At 39.1% G+C, this 23,285-nt stretch overlaps 1 protein-coding gene across 6 annotated transcripts in view; it reads left to right on the top strand.

The window, feature by feature from the left end:
• The first annotated feature begins 5,088 nt into the window (after nucleotides 1-5,088).
• Nucleotides 5,089-23,285, top strand: part of OSMR (oncostatin M receptor) — a 33,088-nt gene continuing 14,891 nt past the window's right edge. For 3 of the 6 annotated variants that reach the window (XM_052670343.1, XM_052670342.1, XM_052670338.1), the window contains exons 1-9: nucleotides 5,089-5,216; nucleotides 6,225-6,368; nucleotides 7,160-7,291; nucleotides 11,079-11,176; nucleotides 14,880-15,040; nucleotides 18,746-18,905; nucleotides 20,428-20,703; nucleotides 21,286-21,415; nucleotides 22,639-22,796. In XM_052670343.1, coding sequence (XP_052526303.1) covers nucleotides 11,104-11,176; nucleotides 14,880-15,040; nucleotides 18,746-18,905; nucleotides 20,428-20,703; nucleotides 21,286-21,415; nucleotides 22,639-22,796 — 958 coding nt within the window. In that variant the 5' untranslated portion in view covers nucleotides 5,089-5,216; nucleotides 6,225-6,368; nucleotides 7,160-7,291; nucleotides 11,079-11,103. The remainder of the gene's footprint in view (nucleotides 5,217-6,224; nucleotides 6,369-7,159; nucleotides 7,292-11,078; nucleotides 11,177-14,879; nucleotides 15,041-18,745; nucleotides 18,906-20,427; nucleotides 20,704-21,285; nucleotides 21,416-22,638; nucleotides 22,797-23,285) is intronic. The other 3 variants (XM_052670339.1, XM_052670340.1, XM_052670341.1) reach the window with 3 other exon arrangements.

The following is a 23,285-nucleotide window of genomic DNA, read 5'->3' as shown; positions in this document are numbered from 1 at the left end:
GGCCTGTTGGATTTTCAGATGACTTAAAGCTATGATGGATCACAAGCATACTAGAAAGCAGAATTAAAATTGGAAAGCATTTTGACAAAACCATGAAAACTGTCTATTAATAGGAAAAGCTTGTAGTTAGGAGCAAAAATAATCAACTAAACAATCTATGAAAAAACAGATCTGGCAAGAAAACAGTTCTGCATAAAATGAACTGCTTACAGAACACCACAGGCAGGTCTTGTCAACAACATTTCTTTTCTTAGGAAAAAGCAAATAAATAGGTAGGAACAGAAGTGACATCTTTAAGTAAATACAGTGCTGATAAGGCTAGAAATACATGTACTTAATTCCTTCTTTTGAAACTGGACTTCAAGTATGATGGGAATAGCAGTATTCACAATCAATATTCTTTCGACTACTGAAATAATTGAACTTATTTAGCCAAGAGGGGGCTGAGAGGATTCTGTTATTTATCTTCAATACTTCAAAGTCTGCTACAAAATAAAAATCTGTGAGATTTTAGACAGATACTGGTGAGTATAAAAAGCTAGTAACTATTTTTGGATTATACATCAGAGAACTTTTTATTACTAAGGATAATTAATTCCTTGCTAAAGACTGCCCCAGAAGGCAGTGAAGATTCTAGCAATAGAAGTTTTAAAGAAAAAGTTTGGAGAATTAGGCTGTAGGCATGATCAATTGTGCTTTAGTGCTAAAGGTGGCCTAAAAGGCTTATTCACACTGCTGTAAATATACATTTACAACTGAAAGACTTCAGGATTCTTCATACATGTTACTGCTTTTCTGTAGAGATTCAAAATCTGCAGCAAGCCTCAAGGAGATTAAACGTCTTGACTATTTTTCTACTTGGTATTAGAATCCTAATCAAACTCTTCTTTGTTAAAGTAAGTAATTTTTCTCTTCCTAGGCAAACATCAGCACATTTTTACTTTTTTACTCCAGAATTCCAGCCACAAGTATTCCTAGTGAGTGCAACTCGACACTGTCTGAAGAGGTAGGCAGATGATGTGAACAAACACTTACTATCAATCTCTGTCTGAAGAAAGAGAAAAAACAAAGATACTCACACAGAGGGGGATTTATTCATGCCCTTGAATTTTTATCTGATGCATTTAATCTTTCAAACAGCACAGTGTGTTTTTGCTAGTATTATATGTTCCATGGACTTGCTGTTTAAAATCCAAATTTTGGTTTGTTGCCACCTAAGGTTTCTTACACAAGTTCAGTGTAGGCTGATATATTATCCTAAATGAGAATGATTTCCAAGTTATCCTTTCCAAATCATAAGCTCAACATTTTTTTACCTGAGTTTTCCTACTAATGAAACTTGCTTACATCAGCATATGTATAAAGCAAAGCAAGACAAAACAAAACAGCCCAACCACCCCCTCCCCCCAAAATAACAGAAAAACAAACAACAAAAATAACTTAAGAGAGCTAACAGAAGGCAGACACCAGATACAGAAGTTTACACAGAATTTTCTAGGTTCCATCTGTACATTTTCTAGATCTTAAGGAAACATCTGTTAGATTATTGGAGAACTTCTGGGAACTCTATAGAACTTCAGGATGCCTATGTCTGCCAGGAAGAGATAGCTCCAGGACTCTTTGACTTCCTAAGTCTAATAACGTAGAAGGAATTCTACTAGCTGTTCCTGATGAAAGGGTGGTTTAAGTTCTTTTTTTTCAGCTGATTCTGAGACAGAGGATATGTGAAAGAGGCCTGTTCGTGTTCTCCGATATCCTACAGATATTAGAACTTGAATCATCAGCAGTGCTGAAGGAAGGGGCAGGCAGCAGCACCTCTGTGCTTTGGGATGGGAAAGGGAGATCCTCAGGACAGCAAAGGCTAAAAATTTGGCTGGGAGGTGATGCCTAAGGGCACAGGTGCTCAGTTGGTACCTTCTCAATCCAGCCATAGAAGGGAAAATGTGTCAGCCATGAGTGGAGAATTCTGAAGCTGAACATATCCCCATACCGCAGGTGTCAACTAGAAGGAATCAGATTTTATGACCATGGGACCCTCGTTGAGGAATAAGGACTGCTGGAAGATAAGATCTGCCTGACTAAGAGTGGCAAAAGCTTCTTTGCCAACAGGCTGGCAATCCTGAGGAGAACTTCAAACTAGGAGTGATGAGGAAAGTGATGATGAATGACAGTGAAGTGAGGGAAGTGGTGGACTAGTTGGCAGCCACCCCAAGCTTATGCACACAAATGAAAAAGCTGAAAGGACAGCATTATGGGAGAAGATCTCATACTCTGGGAGGAAATTATCATGGCTGGATGCCCACCTGAAGTGATATTACACTAATGAACTAGGCACTGGGAATAAACAGGAGGGATAAGAGAGCCTTGCGTGCAAATGCAGGGCTCTGGTAGTACTTTTAACCACCAGCTAGGATACTGTAATAATGCATCCAGATATGTGTTACTCCGTTCAAGGGAAATGCTGAGAAACAGAAGACAGACCACTAATGTACTAAGACTGTCAGTGGCCTGTAGCATATGAACTACAAGCCTGCTTTGTTTCCCAAACAGAAGATAAAGGGAACACTCAAAGGCAGGCCACAACTATCTAAACAGCTGTTACAAACTGGACAAGCAGCGTATCTTGGTGATTGCAAATGCCTTAAGATAATGAGAGTCACAGATTTTGGTCAGGGATGTTTAGGTTGTATATTGGGAAAAATATTTCAGGGGAAAAGAAAGGTTGTGTCAGGTCACTTAGAAAGGTTTTGAAATTGCATTTATTGGAGGCTCTGAAGAATTATCGTACAGGTGAAGTCCGGTTTTGAATGGGAGGGTTATGGCCCTTCTTGGTCAGTTTGTTTAGGTATTTTTAGCCAAGTACAGACACTTTATATGAAGAATATACATAATTCAAAATAAAGCATTTAGTTATTGCCTAACACACACACACACAAACATAGCTGGTGTTTAATGAGTTATTAGACTAAGCATTAGTATACTTGACACTTTTGTTAATGTCCTACAGAAGCCTATACAGGGTCAGCAGGCACGAACAAGAAGGGAAAGGGCCATTTCCAGTGTCTCAATTGAAAGGATTCTCAGTATTGTACTGTTTCCACCTTCTATCAGATCCTCAAAGGTAACGATAAGATTCACTGATTCCCAGCTAATTCCTAGCTAGACTGACTAGCTTGACTAGCTCTCCTCAGGTGACTTTTCCTGTTAGGATTTTATAGCTTTTTATGCTGGTACTTTCCTTCCAAAATTCTTCAACTACTATTGATATCATGCCTTTCTTCTTTCTTACAGTCTGTACTTCCAACACTCCCCTCTTTCTATAGATGCTCTCCCAGTTCAGTCATACAAGCCTGGGTTGAGGTTACGCTGCTGTGACATATCAGGTCAGGGATCTGGACACACGTACACAGGCATCTGTGCACCTGGGATGGTAGGTGATGGAATTCAGTGCTGCACTTCCTGAGAAAAAAGGCTGAGGCTGGATTGATGTCTCTTCCAAGGCCCTCCCAAAATACATTTCTAAGACTCACTACACAAAGGTCTTCGGCATCTAGTTTGGAACTTTTTGAAAACACTGTAACACTGACGTCACATTACACTTAGTTCATCTGTGGATTTATTTTGGTTTTTTGCTTTCTTTCTTTTTTTTCTTTTCTTTTTTCTAGTTCCAGTTTCTTGCCTCAAATATGAAAAATCTGATAATTTATCTTTTGAAATACCTTATAATTATTATTCAAAACTTTTCGGATTTTAGGTGACTATTTCAGGAACACTTTTCCTAGACAGAAGTAAGAAGCCTGTTCTGAGGTATGGTGCATTCAAAAGATAAACAACTACTTTGTTAATTCTGGAACGGCTGGATTATGTGGATGAGTGCGAAGCAGCAGCATCAGAGATTATCACTGCTACCCAAACAGAGAGTTGAGAGGCTGAAAATTTTTAAGCCAAAGCAGTCATGAAATGATCTGGGAGCTGCTGATCAGCAGATTTTTAACAGGTATCTCCAGCAAAAGTGTAAGAGGAAACACTTTCATACACAAGACAAGGAGGGCTGGAAAAAGATAATGATTCAAAATTACCTATAAAATAGCAAGTGCAAAAATTTTCAGCCCTTACATTAGAAAGACAAAAGAAGTTTAATTACACCCAAACAAAATTTTAAAATCCCTAGGACTAAGCAGCTTAATTTATTCCCTTTACTTTTCATTATGTGATGTGCCATTTTTCCCACCAGACTTTTTAACATACGAACATCCTATATAATATTAATTGCACATTAATTGCAAATCCTACTGTCCCATATGAAAATGATAGACTTCCTGTAGGATTTCCTAATTATACTGTTAAAACACAGTTTAGGAAATAGAGCTCATTGATGTATTACAGTGATTTGCTAGAGAGAAAAAGTGAGAGAAGGAACATGCCAAAAGATGGATATCTTGTTATCAGACAACTTGATTTTTCTCTAAAACGACATAATTATATGACCTTTCACGTATTCACTCCCTGCATTCTAAGAGCATTGAAAGGCAGTGGTGAACGTGTATATATGGCGCTAGCGCCTCAGATAGGTAGGCAGGCAATGCATGATGAGTAACCACTGACCGTCTAGGAAACGCTCAGTTTGCATGACTGAACTTGCAGAGGAAATCCACGGAAGACATAGATGTAATTCTCCGGAATAACACTCCGAACAATAACACTGTCTTCTCGTTAGAGATCATTTGCTTGGCCACATCGTGAGAAAATGGAAAAGCTAACTAGAGCAGCAGGGCGCTGCTCAGCGAGAGGAAGAACAAGGGAGTGAGGAGGAACATCTGGCGGAGCGCAGCTGCAAAGGATCGCGGTGCTGAAGGCGGGCAGCGTCCCGCCTCGCCAACCAAACTCTTCTCGGTTCCGAGTTCCGTCGGACGGCCGCACCAACCGGGAAGCCCCGGGAGCCCTGCGCTGGAGGAGCGGGGAGGTGTGATAACCCTCCCCGGGAACGAGGCCAAGGGAGCCGGCCACGCTTCCCGGAGCGGGGAGGAAATTCCTGAGGCTCTCCTCACCCGTCCTCCGCGGGCTGCGGGAGGCACCGCCCCGCCCGGGAAAGGAGGGGCTGCCCGGGCCACCCAGCGCTCCGCTAGCCCTGACCCGCACCGAGCAGGGAGGCCGGCGCGACGGGGCCGCCGGGGGAACGTGCCTCCCCGCTTCCTGAGAGAGCTGCCTGGCTGCAGGTGAGTAGGACCGTTCCCCCCAGCCTCCAGTCTGTCTCCCCGCGCCTTCGCTGAGGAGAGCTGCTGACCTCTCTTTGGAAGCGCTCTGCGGAGCTCTTTTACTCCGCTTTGTGTTCCCCGCGGTGCCCGCTGGCACCCCCTGACTGCCTCCCGCTTTTCCACCCTCCCGCTCACACGGCCCCCAGCGCCGGCCGTGTCCCCTGCCGCCCCGCTGTTTGACCGCGGGCAGCGGCTGAGCCGGGCGGGGCTGCGCGCGTCGTCCCGCGGCTCTCCCTCCGTCCCCTGGATGGAGTCTGCCGAGTGCTGCCTCGTGCGGGTCCTGTGTTCCGCGGAGTGCGACGGTTCGGGATGTGTCTTTCATCTCTCGTTTTACCTAAGTGTTTCGTGCCGAGCTAGTTCCCGCAGAACGAAGAGCGCGGTGGGGCTGTTGGTGCTGTGCCACCACGGGGTGCCACTCCTCCCCTCCTGCTCGTAGCGTTTGCGTGTTGATGAGCGCGGGCACCCCGACTTGCTCACTTCAATGAGTGCTTCACATCTTTTCCACCCCGTTTTTGCACCCCTTACTTGCTCTTTTTTGTTTGTTTGCTTCGATTCCAAACCTCGTGGGATAGAAAAATGCAGTGCTTTCCTGTTTTGGAAAAGCTCTTTAGAAAATCAACATCCAAGAGCTCACTCTTTCTGTTTGAACTAACGAACAACAAACCGGGAGACAAAGCTATCCCTGAATAATCAGTTAATTGCATGTGGATCAGAACTTAATTACGGAAAATCCTTTCTTTCACATGCAGCTTTTATAAATTCCTTTTTGTCCTTTAGACAACAAGGATTTATTACCATCTTTCAATGTCTGTACACAGCTGTAATTTCTGCTGTAAATTAGTGAAGTAGATGGGAATCAACTTTAATATTTCTTGGGAAGACAGAGGCTGTGCACAAGAACTAAAGGCAGTGCTGCTTTTCAATCACCTGTTCTCTCTCTCTTTTTTTTTTTTTTTTTTTGTAATTCAGAATTGTTACAAATCATGTTTTTATGAGCAGTGTGACATAATGCTGAAGAGAACTGTTTAATTTCAAGATGCTTTGGCAGCTGCTTCTTTACCAAAACCTGCTGAGTGTCAGATGGTTTGACACTTCTCCCTTCTTCAAGGGCAAGTAAGTTACCCCAGCTGAATGACAGATTCACACCACTTATTTGTGAGGGAAGATGTAATACTGGAATGCAGGAGTTAGAAGAGCAGTAATGTGCTTCCATCCAAGGTTTTTGTAGAAATCACTGGCCAAGGGCATTCCAGCTCATTTTGGCACTAATTTTGGTAGCTAATTATTGAGCAATGTGTGGTGTTGCCTGGTAAGAAACTGAACTGTGGTTCCTGTCCTTGGTCTTTTTGTTTCTGAAGAAGAGTGAATAAGAATATGTGATGTAAAACATCATCTAAATCCATAGGATTATTATTACTGTATTTACCTCACTGGTAAGAAGTTATTTTCTACATCTGATTTAGGAAAATTTGTCAGATAATATCTATACTTTGGTGTCCCTGCGTAATACTGTCCTTCAGATGAATACATTTTTCTGCATCATAGAAAAGCATTTTGCCATTGGATCAATTGGAGATGTGGGTACAGCTGGCAGCTGTTTTAAATAAGCAAAGGGTGCTGAAAAAGAACCGTATGACAGGTAATTTAAAAATGCAACTTGAGAAAGATCAATACAAGGCAGATCAATTCTGTCATGAACTAATGCTAAATATTCATAGGAGACACTGCAGCAGTATGTGCACCATATAGATCCAGCCTCTGGCTCATGAGTACCATGAGCCTCATGCTGAAGGAAGTTACAGTTGAAGTTTTATGCCTTTAAGAGAGTTTTGACAAAATGTTTATCTTGGCATACTTATCAGATGAATAACAGGAATTTCTTTTTCCTCTGTTCCATGCAATAGCAAAAGCATTGGCCAGAAGAGGACTTATGGTGATAATCTAGATTTTGAGCCGAAGAAGAAGCAGTTTACTTAAGATATTTATTTAGACTATTTGAAAATTACCTGCAGAAAGAGAATTTATCTTTTCCCAAGGTAATGTGTTTCACTTTGATTTGTGTCTCTTGGAGATGCCACACATTCTATGGACCACAGACTCTCCTTACTACATTAAAGCAAAACTTAAAAGGAAAACAAAACAAAAAACCCCCCCACAAAAAAATCCAACCCACTAACAGCAATATTATGTGTGTATTTGGGGAATAGGCCTGATTCCACCTTACTTTTTGGCTTGCATCTGTAATTTAAATTGAGTGATGTATTACCAACTGTCTCTGCTTTTTTTTCTCCCTCATCTAAATATCTGCTAGACCTGGTGGTTCATAGCTGGAAGCATTCATATGACTGCCTTCACATAGCCCTCACTTTAAGGGTTTGGAGGCAAAGCTATCTGGACCATTAGGCTTAAGGAAAGAAATTGACTCTGATGAGCTGATACCTGGTGAACATTTAGAATGATACTCCTTGGGGGTAGATATCTGAGCCAGTGCTGCTTAACATCTTTGTCAACACTCTGTACAATGGAATGAAATACATCCTTAAATGGCATACAGATTGCATTAAATAGATGAAAGCAATTCACACTGTAACAGGCAAGGGTGTGATTTGTTGGGACCTAAGCAACCTGCAAGAAATTAGCTGACAAATCTAATGAATTTAACAATAGAAAGATAAATGTAAAGTCTTGTTGGATGGAATAGGAGGGAACAGTGCAGCTGAGGAGCTGAGATGTCACAATGCCAAACAGCCAGCAGTGTATTTTTTGGTGAGGATGACTAACTGACCTATGGGGCTATCTTAGCAAGACCATATCCAGAAGGTTGAAGAGAGTACTATTTCCTTTTATTTGGTGCTTGTGAGATCACATCCACATTACTGTGTGGAGTTTTTAGCTCCCATTACGAAGATGGACAGACTGGGCTGAATCCAGAAGGATACTGTGGAGGCTTGGAGGCTGGAGCATATTGAGGAAGTGTATTTGAAATAGAAGCATGTTTAGCCTTGAGGAGAGAAAGTTAGAAGCAGCTCTAACTACTGTCTTGCCTAACTAATGGGTATTTACAGAGAAGAGAAAGCTAAGCCTTTTGCAAAATGATGAGAGGAACCTGATGCAAATTCTAACAAGGAAAATTCAGCTTGAATATACACAGAGGGTTGTTAAGAATGGGGAAAAGTTGTCCAGGGAAGGTGTGGCACGTCTGTCTTTGGAGTTCTTCAAAACTCACTTGAACAAACAGCTCTGTGATAGAGAAAAGCTATTGCAATTTTATTTTATTTTTTAAATCACAGAAGTATTCAAATTGCATGTTTGCTGTCCGTAATCAAAGTCACTGACATGAGACCTTCTTGTTCTTAATCTTGAGTTTGTGGACACAAAACTCACAGGCCTTCCATGCTGAGGAATGGTAACAAAACACGATCTCTCAGGCTTTAAAAAATGTTGACTCACTCTCAGATGAACAACTGTGGCACACTGGTGTGGTGCTTCTCAAAGTGCATCACTTCATATCTTTTCAGATTGACAAATAAACAACCAAACCATTCAGCAAAACAGTGATTGTGATATTGCAATTTTTCCTGTGGCATTTGATATTAAAATAATAGTTATTGGAGGTATTGCTTTGCTCATTTTTGGTGATGAAGTTAGTTACCTGAAAACATTCTCTGACTGTCTGACTTCATTTCTGTTGTTCAGTTGCTTTCAGTTTTGGCAAGGATGTTGTGAATCCAATATTGCTATGCATTGCTTTTTTTTTGTTTTAATGATATTAATTATGTATTTTCTGATTCTCTTTTAATCTTTTTAACTTAGACACATCCTAATTGATTGCATTATAAAAGTAGTTAATTACTGATATTGCAAATAAGAGCTTGACCTTAGTTGGTAGTTATGGCAATACATGATTAATTTGTTAGACATGGTCGGATGTCTCTGTATAAAGATTATTTTGATCAAAATAATGCTCCTACATTAGGGAATGCATTTTTTAATAATGTTTCTTTTATTTGACTGTATTCAAAATTTTCTTCTCTTAGAGAATTTCATAACTGGTTCAACAGCTATACTTCATCACAATTCACAGTACTGTATTAAATGAGACTATTAGCATATTATGAAAACATTTTAACTTTCTGATGGTTCTTTATTATAATGTACTGTACACTGTCCATTAGCAGTGTACAGTAGTTGTATCATGCAGCAGTAAAAATGAGAGAGAACAAATCATTAGAGAACTGACAGTGTGTATCTGCAGAGAGGTAGTTAAATTAGACAGAAATTTCAATATGGTAGCTGAGAGTACCTCTGTAGAGCAGAAAAGATTTTGGACTTGTTTTCCAGGAAAGTGGTAGTTTAAGCAAATAGCCTAGTCTGTCATGACTGCCACAACACTTTCCTGTTAGTTTTACTGTGTAAATGGTACATGACAAATACGTCACAGAAATACAGAATTGTAGGGGTTGGAAGGGACCACTGGGAAAGGGTGTGCAAGATTTGGCTTTGTCTTCATTTCCTATAATACAAAATAAGAACAATGTACTGAAGTTTTATGAATTTCTAACATAATCTACTTTGGAAAAACTTTCTACTTTCTTTTCTTCCACTTGCCATTCCACTGTACAGCAAAGAGCCCTTTATTGTGTTTATTTCAGACAAGATATATCAAATTATTTGACTTAAAAATATCTAAAGATGGAAAAACCATGAAGATGTTGATTACACTTAGTTCTTGAAACAGACTGTTAGTTGAAACATGAACTAGACCTACATTTTCAAAACTATGTTAATTATTCATGTTAATTTTAACATTGTCCAAACACTTCTGAGGATATTGCTGCCTGGGCAAGAAAGACTGCAGAGGCCTATGGACTAGGAAAGGCAACATTCACCTTTCATGTCTGGAAGACTCCAGCTGAAGCATTTGGGCTCAGGAGGAGAAAGCTACGCAGCTCCAGGAATGCACAGCATAGAAACCAGAAGTCAAAGATAACTCTATCCTATACTATTGTTCCTGTTAACTCTATCCTATGCTATTGTTCCTGTTGTTTGGAGTCCTGTACCCTCTGTGTCTGGTGCTTTTAACTGTGCCATTGCTGGATGTTTACCTCTTCCTTCTGCATAGGGGAATGTTGAGGTGGTGATGTGTTATGAAGTTTGACTTGTCAGTCCCATGGGACAGTGCTGAAATGTGCGAGTCAGAGTTCTATCCCTCCACAGTTGGGAGTGTGAAAACTGTAAGCAGACAGCTACGTAAAGCTTGATGTTATTTGAGATGACAATTCTTCTAGATATAGAAGTTGCTAAGACTTTAACACAGGCATTTCAACTCCAGCTGGCTTTATCCCTCTAATACTGCTATCCTCTCTGCTGGCAAAGGATGAAACCATACTTGGTCAAGTCTGTAGGATTTATCATTCAAGCTGTAAGAGGAACAGAATTCGCAATGCCTTTTGCACCTCTGTCACCTTTTTCCTTTTTTAGGGTGAATCTCTTGTTATTTGTTCAGGGGGAAAATGAAAAATGCATCAGGCCAGACTCTAGTCTGGTGGGAAAATTATAGAGATTTGTATGTTTTCCTTTATTAGATTGAATTGAACTTTTATGTGTGATATATTTTCCCCTATACTGTAAAAAGATCCTAAGAACAAGAGGATGTTTCTTTTTCCATTGTCCATTCTCCCTAAATGTCTCCTAAACTGCCTGGGTTGTTGTGTGGGTGGGTTTTCATTTGTTAATTTATTCTTAAATAAATTAATAACAATTATCTGGCATACATTTATCCTAAAAGAAACACACAAATGGAAATGTTGTATTTCTCAATAGATTGTGTGCAGGAAAAGGGAGATGAATGATGAATCACTTCGTGTTTCTGGCAGTATTGCTCCACTTGAGGACTTGGTGCACTGCATACTCACAGCAAGGTAAATACTTTTTTTTCATTTGGAAGCTACAACATTCAGAGCTTTGGACTTGCTCATTTGTGACATTGATTAAGCAATGTTACACACTCAGTCAAATTATTCTACTTCATAAAAAAGATGAAGCAAGATTTAAAATTACCTTCTGTAACCCCATCGTGCAAAGTTGCCCTTTGAATCAATCATAGCACTTGCAGTGCTGTGAGGTCAGACTGTATTTGTAGATCTGCTCCCATTCTCTCATCTTGATCTATACTTCGTCACTTTCAAATAATTTACTTCTCTGAAAACTTTCATGATTTTCTGTGTTTTTACTTTAGTTTGTTTCATTTGTGAAAATGTTAGGACTTACTATGACTGTTTTCTGGTTGTGCCTTCAAATCCCAGGACCAAATTTTTATTGTCTTACTCTTCATGAATACACCTCATACAAAGCAAAAAGTGTATATACATATTCTGAGGGAACATAGTTAACTGTAATAAAGCTTTCCAGAAGACTGTGTATTTTAAAATAAGGGAATTGCTTGCACTCTCACTGCTGCCAGTAGCACTGGGAATGATGCTATTAAAAGAAAAATGAACAATTTTAATTGGCGTATCTGTGACCACCATTAAGAGGCTGAACATAACTATGTAGTCTTCATTATAGAAGTTTCATTGCACTAGCTGTGGTGAAGGATGAAGAAAGTTTTTTTTTAAATTATTATTTTATTATTTACTTATTCAGTATGATTGTACTTGATACTATACTGAAAAAAAAAAAGTATGTATTTCAGACTTTTTTCCTACCTCCTCACTTCATCCTTGAAATTCATATTTGCATGCTTCTTCCACTCAGGGTGCTAGTTTCTTGATTTTTGAGATTCTATTACCAATATCCTTTGAGTGGCAAACATTTGCAATGCAGACAAGTCCAAACAGTTACTGCATCACAGTAGCCTAGTAACTTGTTTTCACTTGCAGTTGTTCAGGAGTAGCAATCTTTGTTGTTATTGGTAAAGCTGTTCATGTAGCCTGAGTTATCTTTCAAGTAGAACAAGTCTTAAGATGCCCTCATTGTTTAAATTTCCTAGGAGGAGTAGGTTGTAACTGAAATGAGTCATTTTCTTACTCTTTCTTTTCACTGTACATCCAGGATGGCAGTGCTTTCTGCATAGATGATGCTTGATCTGTTGTGAGATTTAAGTTTACTCTGTGAAGAAGAACTATTTTCCTAAGGATGCTATCTGAAAGGACACAGGAAAGGGCGAAACAAAGAGCAGTCATTCTCTGAATATTTGCTCACCTACAATCCTGTATTTACATTTGGTCATGTATCTGCAAATTGTCTGGAAGGTCCAAATCCTTTGAGGTTTACTTCTTTATGCAGGGTTTAACTGTCTTCCCCTGTTGATTCAATACTTTACACCTAAAATGCAAGTACAGTAAGGATCCAGAGATTCAGATCAGCCATCAAATTTTGTATCCAAAATGAATCTTCTTGAGGCTTTGCCTTCTGGTACTTCAGTCAGCAGGGTGGTGAAGGTACAGGTAATGTTGATGAAAAAATGAGTAACAAAGATTACATATAGCAGAATAGTAGCATTACTGCCAAATCCCCAGCATAAGAGGGATTTTAACAGCCTTTGTCTTGTTTTGGTGTTGAGAGTTTGGAGAATGTGAGAATACATAATTGATCATTGTACCTTCTCTGACATGCATTAGCTGTTCTGCTTCCACAGTTAATTGTATCATTCTTTACATTGCTTTGGTTCTTCTGGCTCCCTGCCTGGTCAGTCATTGGCAGTGAATCTAACAATATTTCTTTTTTTTCCTGTAAGACCTAGAATTGCTATTCCCTCATCATTTAGTGAAGTGAAACTTTTTTCCCAGGCCCTCAGCTTTGTTTACTCCATTCCAGACATTAGCAAATCATCGCGGTAGTTATAAAACTGACGGCCATTATTATTATTATTATTATTATTTTTACTATTTTCCAATCAAAAGCAACTGTCAAGCAGCAAATCAATGATGGAAAGGCAATGCCACAACTGTTGGAAAAGTAGAAGATTTATTTCTTCACATAAAATATTTTTGTAGTTACCTCACAGAAGCTCTGTCAAATCCTGCTGTCACTTATGTTCATCTTTTTCTAATTTACATATATATATATATTTATGTGTATTGCCTTGAAAGCCCATAAGGGAAGAAGGTACACGTGCATGTATGTTTGTGAACTTCCTTGAAAATTTTTTGAAGTACCACAAGCCTGTTTCTGAAACCAAGAGGTTAGGCAATAAAACCTAGCTTTCTCTCTCATGTTTTCTCTCTTGCCAGAAATGGGTGATTTGTTGCTTATGAATGGTGACAAAACATACATCTAAGAACAACCACTCAGAAGGTGATCTGTGGTTTTCAGCTAATTAGTGCTCCTAGAAAAAAATCTGCTGCTCAAGGAGATTTTTTTTTTCTTCCTGACAAATGAGTTTAATCTGACTTTTAAAATGTAATTTATTCTGGGAGTTAAAACCAGACCTACAAAGTCCATTTGCCTTAACTAACTCAGTCTTCATTAGGTCAAAGAACGAAAATTAGTCTAAATTTTCTGACTTAATTATTAGAAGGCTTTCTGAGTGTTGGAATTTCCTGAGATTCAGTCCCTGTTAATATGTTGTGGTGTCCCACTTCTATAGGCTGTAAAGAAAAGGATAAATATACTGATAAAGTAGCTGGTAAATTGAGAGCATAATAAAATTAAATAGCATGCCAAAGACAATAGTGAGGGGGTTACAGAGGGTTACTGAGTAGTTTTACGAACCTCGTGAGGCCACATCTCCAGTGCTGTGTCCAGTTTTGGGCCCCTGACTGCAAGAAAGACACTGAGGCCCTGAAACGGGTTCAAAGAAGGGCAACACAGCTGGTGAGGGTCTGGAGCACAGGGCTTATGAGGAGAGGCTGAAGGAGCTGGGATTGTTCAGACTGGAGAAGAGGAGGCTCAGGGGAGACCTTATTGCTCTCCATAACTACCTGAAGGAGGCTGTAGTGAGCTGGGGGGTCGGCCTTTTCTCCCAGGCAACCTCTCCTGTTGCTTCAGATCTTCTTGAACAGTACATTAAACATAACTGATAGACACAAAAGGACACACCCTGACAAATTTGGAGAAAGATGCACAATCAAAATGGGTTTTGAGAAAGTTCTTAGCAATTGCCTAATTCAATTTTTCATAATTACATTAACGGGATTAGAAGTTTCCTTTACAATCTCATAGGTTTTTTTACTGAACTTCTTTGTTATGTTCACTGTTGAGCAGTGGGAGAGCCATTGTTGGAGATGGGAGCAGAGTTTGGTATGTCTTATGACTTGTTTGAAAAAACAGAATGGTTGAGGTTGGAAGGGACCTCTGGAGCTCATCTGCTGCAACCTCTGCTCTAGCAGGAACACCCAGAGCAGAATGTCCGGGATTGGGTCCAGATGGATTTTGAAGATCTCCCAGGAGACTCCACAGCCCCTCTATGCAATCTGTGCCAGTGTTCCATTATCTGCCCAGTACTGTAATGCTTCCAGGTGTTCACTCTTCCAGTCTGTGCCCTCTCTTTGTTCCACTGCCTTGGCTTATGTCTCCCAGAAAAAGCTAGCGTGGAGATTTTCTGGTCTTTCATAGTATACTCTTCAAAGGACTAAATAATATATAAGCATTAATATTTTTGTGTAATTTTTGTGCTCCTAGAATCCCTTGTGTTTCCAGTAACATATCTTAATGTTCACAAGGATTTGGCTCTTCAACGTCTGCTCGTGGAGTGGGATGTTGGCAAGTCAGCGCACAAGGCTGGGCTGTTAATGTCTTTCGAAATACAAGTCCGTCGAGCAGATGAAGCTATTGTGTGGACAGTAAGTGCATTAAAAAAAGAAATAGCTGTAGTAAATACTTGCAATATGAAAGAATCTAAAGGATAATAAAATGTTCAAATGCATATGCAGATTGTCTTGCTGTATAGGTTTATGATTTACAGCAGAGTATTTCTAAAGCTGTAATAGAAGTACCTGCACATTTCAGTAGGTGCCAGACTTGGTCTATAGTTATGCCCAGATATCGTGAAAATAAAATTATCATTTAATTGAAGAGGTAATTTCTGTCTGTAGAAGAATGTATATACGCCTTATATATCTTTATTGAGGGACTGCAGTAGACAAGCTTAAAAGATCTGATTCTAAAACATTTTGTTTCCCTTCCAAGACACAATTCCCACAGACAACCTCCAAGAAAAATACCATTTCACTTTCGAAGACAGGTTTTTTGGTAATGTAATAGCTAAGCATTACTGGAGACAAATTACGCATGAGCTGTGTATTGCTGCAACTCCTTTCATCTTACGAACCAAACAGTATTGCCTCAGCATGACTGAGACCTTTTAAGCCCAATATTTGGTCTTGTCAGCAATTACCATGTATCCAGCTTGTCTGTTTGAGAAGAAGGTGGTGGAATCCCCTTTGCCAAGTCCCTATTCTGCTAATTTTCTTTAGCATGTGAAACAGCAGGATTTTTTGAAGAGGCTCATGTATTATCACCCAAATTATTACTGTTTAGGTCTGCTTTTGACTTCTTCTGAGTCCTTGACTTTAGCGTGAGAACTTTGGTCTTCCAAGAAATTGCCTTTCCTTTGGATCTGATAAAATCTTTTGGGAATTTAACACATGTCTTTGGGATAGCTTTTCATGAGTCATCTGCTGATTGAAATATAGAGGGATATTAAGTACACATGTGAAGATTTAATAAAACTGGAAAAGTGTTCTAACTTGTTTAAAGTTGCTATTTGTGAGAAAGGATGTATAGCAGAAAAACGCTTACTCCAGATCAGCCAGTTAGTTGGTAGTATTTTTTCTCTTAGGTTTGAAGAAGCACATCGCTCAATGTAGTCTAGAAGATTTTGACAACTTTGATACATGAGGTAGAATCTAATGAGTAGATATAACTTTGAAGTCAGAAACTGGGGCTTTGTTACTCCAAATTATTGTGGTTATTTCTGGGGGGAGGGGAGGAACGTTGGGGGTGTGGAGTTTGGACTATTCTTCCAACAAATTATTAACTTACTGGAAGAAAGAAAGAATTTTTTGAATCCAAGGACCAAGTTTATAGTGTTACTATAAATATGAAGTGGAAAATAAACAGGATATTTTGGATGTCACTGTCACGCAGGAATGTATTTGCTTATGGTTTTTTTCTGAAGACTTTTCTAATAAAATACTTTGCTTTGGTGTAAGCAGACTCACATGCACAGTCCATGTAACTTTCAAAGCAGTGGCTGCAGTAGTAAGTGCTGTAACTGAAAATAAATTTTAAAGTATATACAATATTCTTCTCCAAGAGGTGCTATTATGAAGCTGCAGGTGTTGCAGATAGAAAGAAGTAATAGAGAACAGTTCTCTAGTTGCTAGGGTGAGCCAGGGCTCTGAATCAGTTCATTGAATACAGATCTATATGCTGAGGGTGTGATGTGATTACTCTAAGGAGAACTAAAATACATGTTGTGTTCCAAAATGTATTTATAATTATGAGCACTAATACAATCCTTGAGACCACCTTTCACTGGCAAAGATGTATTTTTCAAATATGAAGGTTAGTCCAAAAGTAATGCCTCCTGTTTTGTGATGTTGGCCCCCCACATCTGAGGAGGTGGTATGGCAGTAGAGGTTCAACATTCCCACCAATATCCCACTACGTTTTGTGGGTATACAACACAAATGGCAACAGAGAGGCAGTCTGAAAGATGGGTACCTGGCATGGAAGTGCGTATAAAGAAAAGGTGTGTCACTGGAAAAAAAAAATGCAGAAAAAAATGAGGTTCCTTGACATTCATTGATGCATTTGGAACATTTGCAGAGTGAATGGTAGCACTGAGTTTGTCAGTGGTACTTTTCAGCAGTGGAAACAGTGGGACATGAAAGATAAGCCATGTTCTGAACGGCCATACATAGCTGTCAAACCACAAAATGGAGAGTATCTTGATCAGCTCATCTATGTGAATCAAAGGGTTACAGCCAGGGAACTTGTATATGGATACATATATATATATATGTATATATGTGCAAATTTGTCAAGGCCTGCTGAATCAATGCAAAACTGGAGGTGACAGTTTCCATCATTACTGGTGACAAGAGGTGGTGTCACAACATGAGTCCATGGAGCGGCAACATAGGAATTCTCCATTGAAGAAAAAATTCAAGATGTAAAAATTTAGCAAGTAAAGTGATGTGCACTGTCTTCTGAGGTAAGAATGGGTTGATCCATCTGGATTTCCTGGAGCTTGGACAAATCATGACCCCTGACAACTATGCTCTGGTGCTGCCTGAGACAAAGGATCAAAGTACCAAAGTCAGACCAGAGAAGAAGACAACCTTTCTCTTGCAACATGATAACACCAGGCCCTGTGCAATTTTGAAGACTATAGAACATTGCTAATCTTGTCTGGACTGTCCTACCACAACCACAGTGCAGATTTGACTTCCATCTGCTCAGAATGATGAAAAATGTAGTGTATGGACAACATTTTCCTAGCAAAGACATGGTCGTAGCAACTCTGAAGCATCTCTGCTAGTGCAGATTTCTATAAGTGTGGCATGAAAAATCTTGTTCATATAGCTAATGGTGGTGACTGTGTTGAAAAATACATTCTGTAGCAGAGAACTTGCCTTATCAAATAGTGTTATTGTGTTCTTGATATCAGTTGTAGTTTCCATGGAAATAAACAGCACACTTACTTTCAGAGAGACCTACCTACGTGATAGTGGCCTGCTTAGTTTGAGTTGCAGTGCTGTGTATTAGTCTAGCCCATTCAGCTTCCAGGTGGTCCGTAGTATGTGTATGGTATGAAAAACTTCCATACAATACTTTGTCTTAGAACACAGTAAGACATTTTATATTTGTTGTTGTGAGCTTGAATTTATGCATTTCAATATAATAATGTTTGACAAGTTACAGAGCATTTTGCTCTGTTTTTGAACTTCACATTATACCTTGGGTCATTCTTCCGTTATTATGGAGCTCTTATTACTTTTATATGTGTTCTTTCACACGCACAAGAAATGCGCAGTATATGCACAACAGTCAAACATTTTGGAGAAATTTGTGGGTGTTTTCCTACTCTGCCTGATGTACTGTTCTCTGATGCTGTTTGTCAGAACCATAACAAGACAATACATGCATAATTCCCTACTGGCCAGTGCAATTGTCTGCTGTAGTTCAGAGCCAAAGATATGTAACACAGAGCGTAAGACAAGGTACATAGCAGGCATCAGTGTGTCTGCAGACTGATGTGTAAGCAGGCACAAATTGGCCCTGAGGATTAACCTGTTTCTCGTGGAACATGTCCTGAGTCATAACTCTGTTGTTAAAACCAAGAAGTCTTGCCGGTGTCTCCGCCTCTCTGCCATTGCTAGTGCAAGTTTGTAAGCCATTAATTAACATGAGCAGCAGGTAGGATTTCAGTGACTCATCTTTCAAAAGTAGTTGAACCTGCTCTCTGCTTGGTCATACTTCTTAAGTGTCTAAATATTGCTGTGTTTTCAGTAATTTGCCTTACCAACCTTTATTTGCAGGCGTTTTTAAATACCACACTCGATAAATCAGGAAAGCCTTTTCATTGGATGTGGGATTCAGACTTACCTTTGGAGTGTATGTCACATTCAGTGAGAATCAGGAGCAAAGCGGAAGCATCAAACAGCTGGAGTCAGTGGAGTCTGTGGGAGACTGTCCAGGGTGAGCAAAACAAGCCTTTGCAATATTGGCTTTATTTTTCTAGTACAAAGCTAGATTTTAATTTTCTGGTGGTTTTAATGGTAAAGTCCAACTCAGGGGAAACAACATCAAATTAAGAAAAACCATTCAAACCTCTTTTTATCTCTGAGCACTAACCAACTCTTTTTTTGCAGCCCTTCTTGTAATTTGCAGACTACCTTAGTAAGTTGATGGACAAAAAGTTTTAGGAATTTTCTTGCTCATACATTAAAGCAGTGTGATATGTTGGGTAGTATGGCAGTTTGAATTTGAGTAGAATTTGGCCTTCTTTCTTGATACAATATCTTGCCCTAGTCACGACCTAATTTTTAGAGTAGGCTTTCACCAGGTCAGACAAAGCACTGGCACCGTCTGAGGGAGAGGAAGGGAAGCACGTAGTTGTGGTTGCTTCTTCATCTGATGCATCAACACACGTTTTGTCTTGGGATCATAGCTTTGATTAGTTTCAAAGACATGGAGAGTGAGGAGTAAGTCAGCTCCCTATGTCACTTGGAAATGGGCTAATAATATAAACAAATGATATCAGAAGAAAAGAAGAAGATTTTAATTTTGGATCATCGTATGTCTTATTAAAGCAATTTGATTTCCAGAGAATTTGGTTTAGACAAAATGTATGGCTATTTTAGGAAAAAGATGATTTGTGGGTTTGTAAATAAATACTATTCTTGCTTGGATCAACAAGGGTTTTTAATTATGAGAGAAGATCCTGGTAGTAAATCAATATGCTTAGATTGTATGCAAATTGCTGATCTCCTTCACTTTATATAACGGAAGATAAGATGAAAGAGTTTCTATTTTATTCTCAGGAGTGAGATTTTTGTGATTTTATGTATATAATTGAAATCAGGTAGGAATCATAAAGGCTTTTCATAAGCTGATCCTGCACTACAGATCTTATTTGGAATGTCCTGATTTTTAACCAGAGAGAAAATTTTATCCCCAGCCTGTGCAAAAGCCTGTGAGGTAGCTTAAATCCCACAGATTTTTGCCCCCATCAGGGAGTCCAACATTGAAAGCCATAGATATTCCATATCCCCTTACCAATCTGATTCATTCATTGTTGGCTTGTCTTAGTCAAACCTGTGAAAGATTCAGAGTATGTCGCTTTTTCAGTCCTCTGCTCTAAATCAAAAAGAGCGGGCATTTTGGTGGTAAACATCAATCTGTTTGGATCAATGGATCCAGGAGGCAGAGTTCATCTGTAAAGGCAATTCTTGAATGCGCTCTGCTTGTTTTCACCCATGTGAAAGGCAGCAAGATGGATTTAGGCCTCTTAGGTTGTCTGTTGTGCTACAATTATATGTGGATGGATTTATCAGAATATACATGTGATTACATGTCTAATTGATCTCTGATGGGGAAGAATATTAAATAATTGATCATGAATGATAATATGTTAGCAAATTTTCATGTAAATGCTCTGTTATGTGAGGCTCCTGCCATAAGAAAATTTTGAAATGGGTTATTATGCATTAATTTACAGGTCTGGATACTTCAAACATCAGTGAACCAAAAATCTTTCCGGATGAAAAAATTATAGAGGAAGGCTTTGACATCAGTCTTTGTTGCGTTGGAAGGAAAGGTCGAATCATAAAGGAATTTTTTTTAAATTCACCTATTCCTTATTTCAATCGCACAAATAGTCAAGTTGGACTTCTCATTGCAAAGAATGTGACATTTCTGGGAGTGCCTCACGTCCTTTGTAGAGAGTCTTGCCATGAAGACAATTGCTTTGCGCATGCAGTTTTCTTTGTTGGTAGTAAGTGAAGGCTTTGTTACAATTATGTTTCCCTGTTCCTATTAAGTCAATAATGGCTGCGAGGGATGTGGTGAGAGACAAAGATATCTTGTAACTTGTCATTGTCCTCTTAGGTCTAGCCAAATTCAGGTTAAACTCTGACTTAAAGTCTGTATGTATGCATGTAGAAAACATTACTAAATGGAAAGCTTTGTTTTAAACATGTTTATATTCATCTCGTTAATGATATCAATATAGCTGGTATGGTATGTGGCATTAAGTTTTTCATGGAAAAAAACACCAACACAATACAGGTTAAGTTAATTAATGCATTAATATAACAACAAGTAATAAAGAAAAGCATCCTAAAGAAGCATTTGGATTGCAATTAATTTAGGGTGCAGTCCTGGTATCTCTGCAGAGTGATAACCTAATAAGTGTAATTGAAATAATGACATCTGTAGTTAAGCAGGCTTTGTATGCATCCATCATTTCTAGAATGCTAATACATTGAGTTTATTGTTTTTTTTGTTTTGTTTTGTTTTGGTATTTTTTGCATTAACTGCCATGCTGTTGCTTTTTATGGTTATTGCCTCTGACAAGGACCACCTGATGCACCTCATGATTTTTCCTGCCAAACTCAGAACATGAGAGAAATAACATGTACCTGGGACCAAGGACGAGACACCTACCTTTATGGAAGTCACTCATCAAAATACAAGTTGTCTGAACAGTAAGTCCCCTCATTGTTACAATAACTCTAGCCTGTGATGTACAAAACACATTATTTCTAACCATCAAAATCCATAGAAGTATTTTTATCGGTGTTGCAGTTAGCTGCTTGCCTCTTTATAACTCACTTATCAGCTTATTTAAGCTATGACCTGTAACAAAGTTGTTGTTTCATTAGACCAGCTTCTGCTTGATAAAACCTGCTATAACAATTATTTGGTATCAATTTGTATGAACATTTTTAAGTACCTATAAAGATACCTGCAAACAGGATATTTATAACTTACAAATAAAATCTAATTTGTTGGATGATGCACACAACAGATAAGTAGGATTTAAGAGTGAATATCATGTTGTTCACAATCTGTGTTGACAGTAAAGCCTATCAAAATTGCTATTTCCTAGCTAGGCACCAGTTAGCCTCATTAGATTTATTAGTTTTTTCCTCTAAAATTTTGTAACTTTCCATTTCCCTCTTGAATTCTCAAGCTATCTCAACAATCCTACATCTGTCTATAATTTCAGTTTCTTTTTTTTCCCTCTTCTATTTTTAATCTCTCTGTAGACTTTCTCACAGTTTTTTCTTACCAGTCTGGGTCAAGGTCTTTGGCAAATCAGACCTAGGCCCTGGTTTCTTGCTACGGAGGCATTTAAGCTCACAGGAGAGGAAGGGAGGTGAGACCTTAGGGCAAGGACAACAAAGAAAAAGGCTTGAAGAGAACTCTTAAAACAAATAATTTGCATCAAAAGATTCCAGAAGGCAGTCATCATAGCACCTTCAGGAGCTCTGCATCATTCACTTCCATTCAGATATAATGATGTTTCAAAAATAGAAGGTTAGCAGATGCGCTGAGACTGCTGTTTCGTTTGAAAATATAACTGTAGACATGGGAATGCTTTATCACTGATAAACTCTGTCCCTTGTTTAAAAATCTGCAAACCCATGATGAAGTACCTAAAGCAATTTAGCTTTTCTGGCAACTAAGGATGAACTAAGTCTTCTTCAAAGAAAACTTTCATCTAATTACAAGAATAGTATATTCATGCTAGTTTGGACTAAGAAGAGAACTAGGTAGCTTCTCATAGACCACTGCAGCCTTGTTTTCTGTGATGCTGTATTTTAGTTTAGGCATCGGTGATTTCCACACCTATCTTGGTTCTATATCAAAAAAATTTTCTTTTCTTCTTCTTCCTTTTATTTTTTTTCTTCCTGTTTTTTAATAGGTTTTCCAAATCTTCAGTTCCATGCACGGTAAATTGTTCTGAGAGGTGCTCATGTTCTTGGGATATAGGGAAGCAGAGGGTCTATAATATCACGCTGACTGTTGAAAACCCACTGGGAAAGGGAACTGCCACGGATGTTTTTGATGTAGCTCACAGAAGTAAGTCCTTTTCTATTTCTTTGATGAAAACTTTTTGTGGAAGGCCTTGTTTTCTTGGTCTTAATACTTGGATGCCAGCTTAAAGCAGAAGTCACTGGTTTTGTCTTCTCAGGTTTTGTTAGTTTTCTGTGCTATAGTTAGCTGCTTTCTCTTCGGTTTCAGCTTTGCAATGTTCTGTAAATAGTAGTGGCTGTGGTCCTATGTTCTGTATTATTTTGTGTGCCCCTGGTCCCTTAATTTCCTAACTAGTCATCAATGGCTCTATGTCCAGGTGGAGGCCGGTAACGAGTGGTGTCCCCCAGGGGTCTGTCTTGGGACTGGTGCTCTTTAACATCTTTATCAATGACATTGATGTAGGAATCGAGTGCATCCTCAGCAAGTTTGTGGTGACACCAAGGTGCGTTTGACATGGTGGAAAGAAGGAATCCCATTCAGAGGGACCTTGAGAGGCTAGAAAGGTGGGCCTGGGTGAACCTGATGAGGTTCAAC

This window comes from Tympanuchus pallidicinctus, unplaced genomic scaffold (assembly GCF_026119805.1).
Source record: "Tympanuchus pallidicinctus isolate F22 unplaced genomic scaffold, pur_lepc_1.0 scaffold9, whole genome shotgun sequence".
NCBI classification, from domain to species: domain Eukaryota; kingdom Metazoa; phylum Chordata; class Aves; order Galliformes; family Phasianidae; genus Tympanuchus; species Tympanuchus pallidicinctus.
This window is presented reverse-complemented; position numbering and strand designations above follow the sequence as displayed.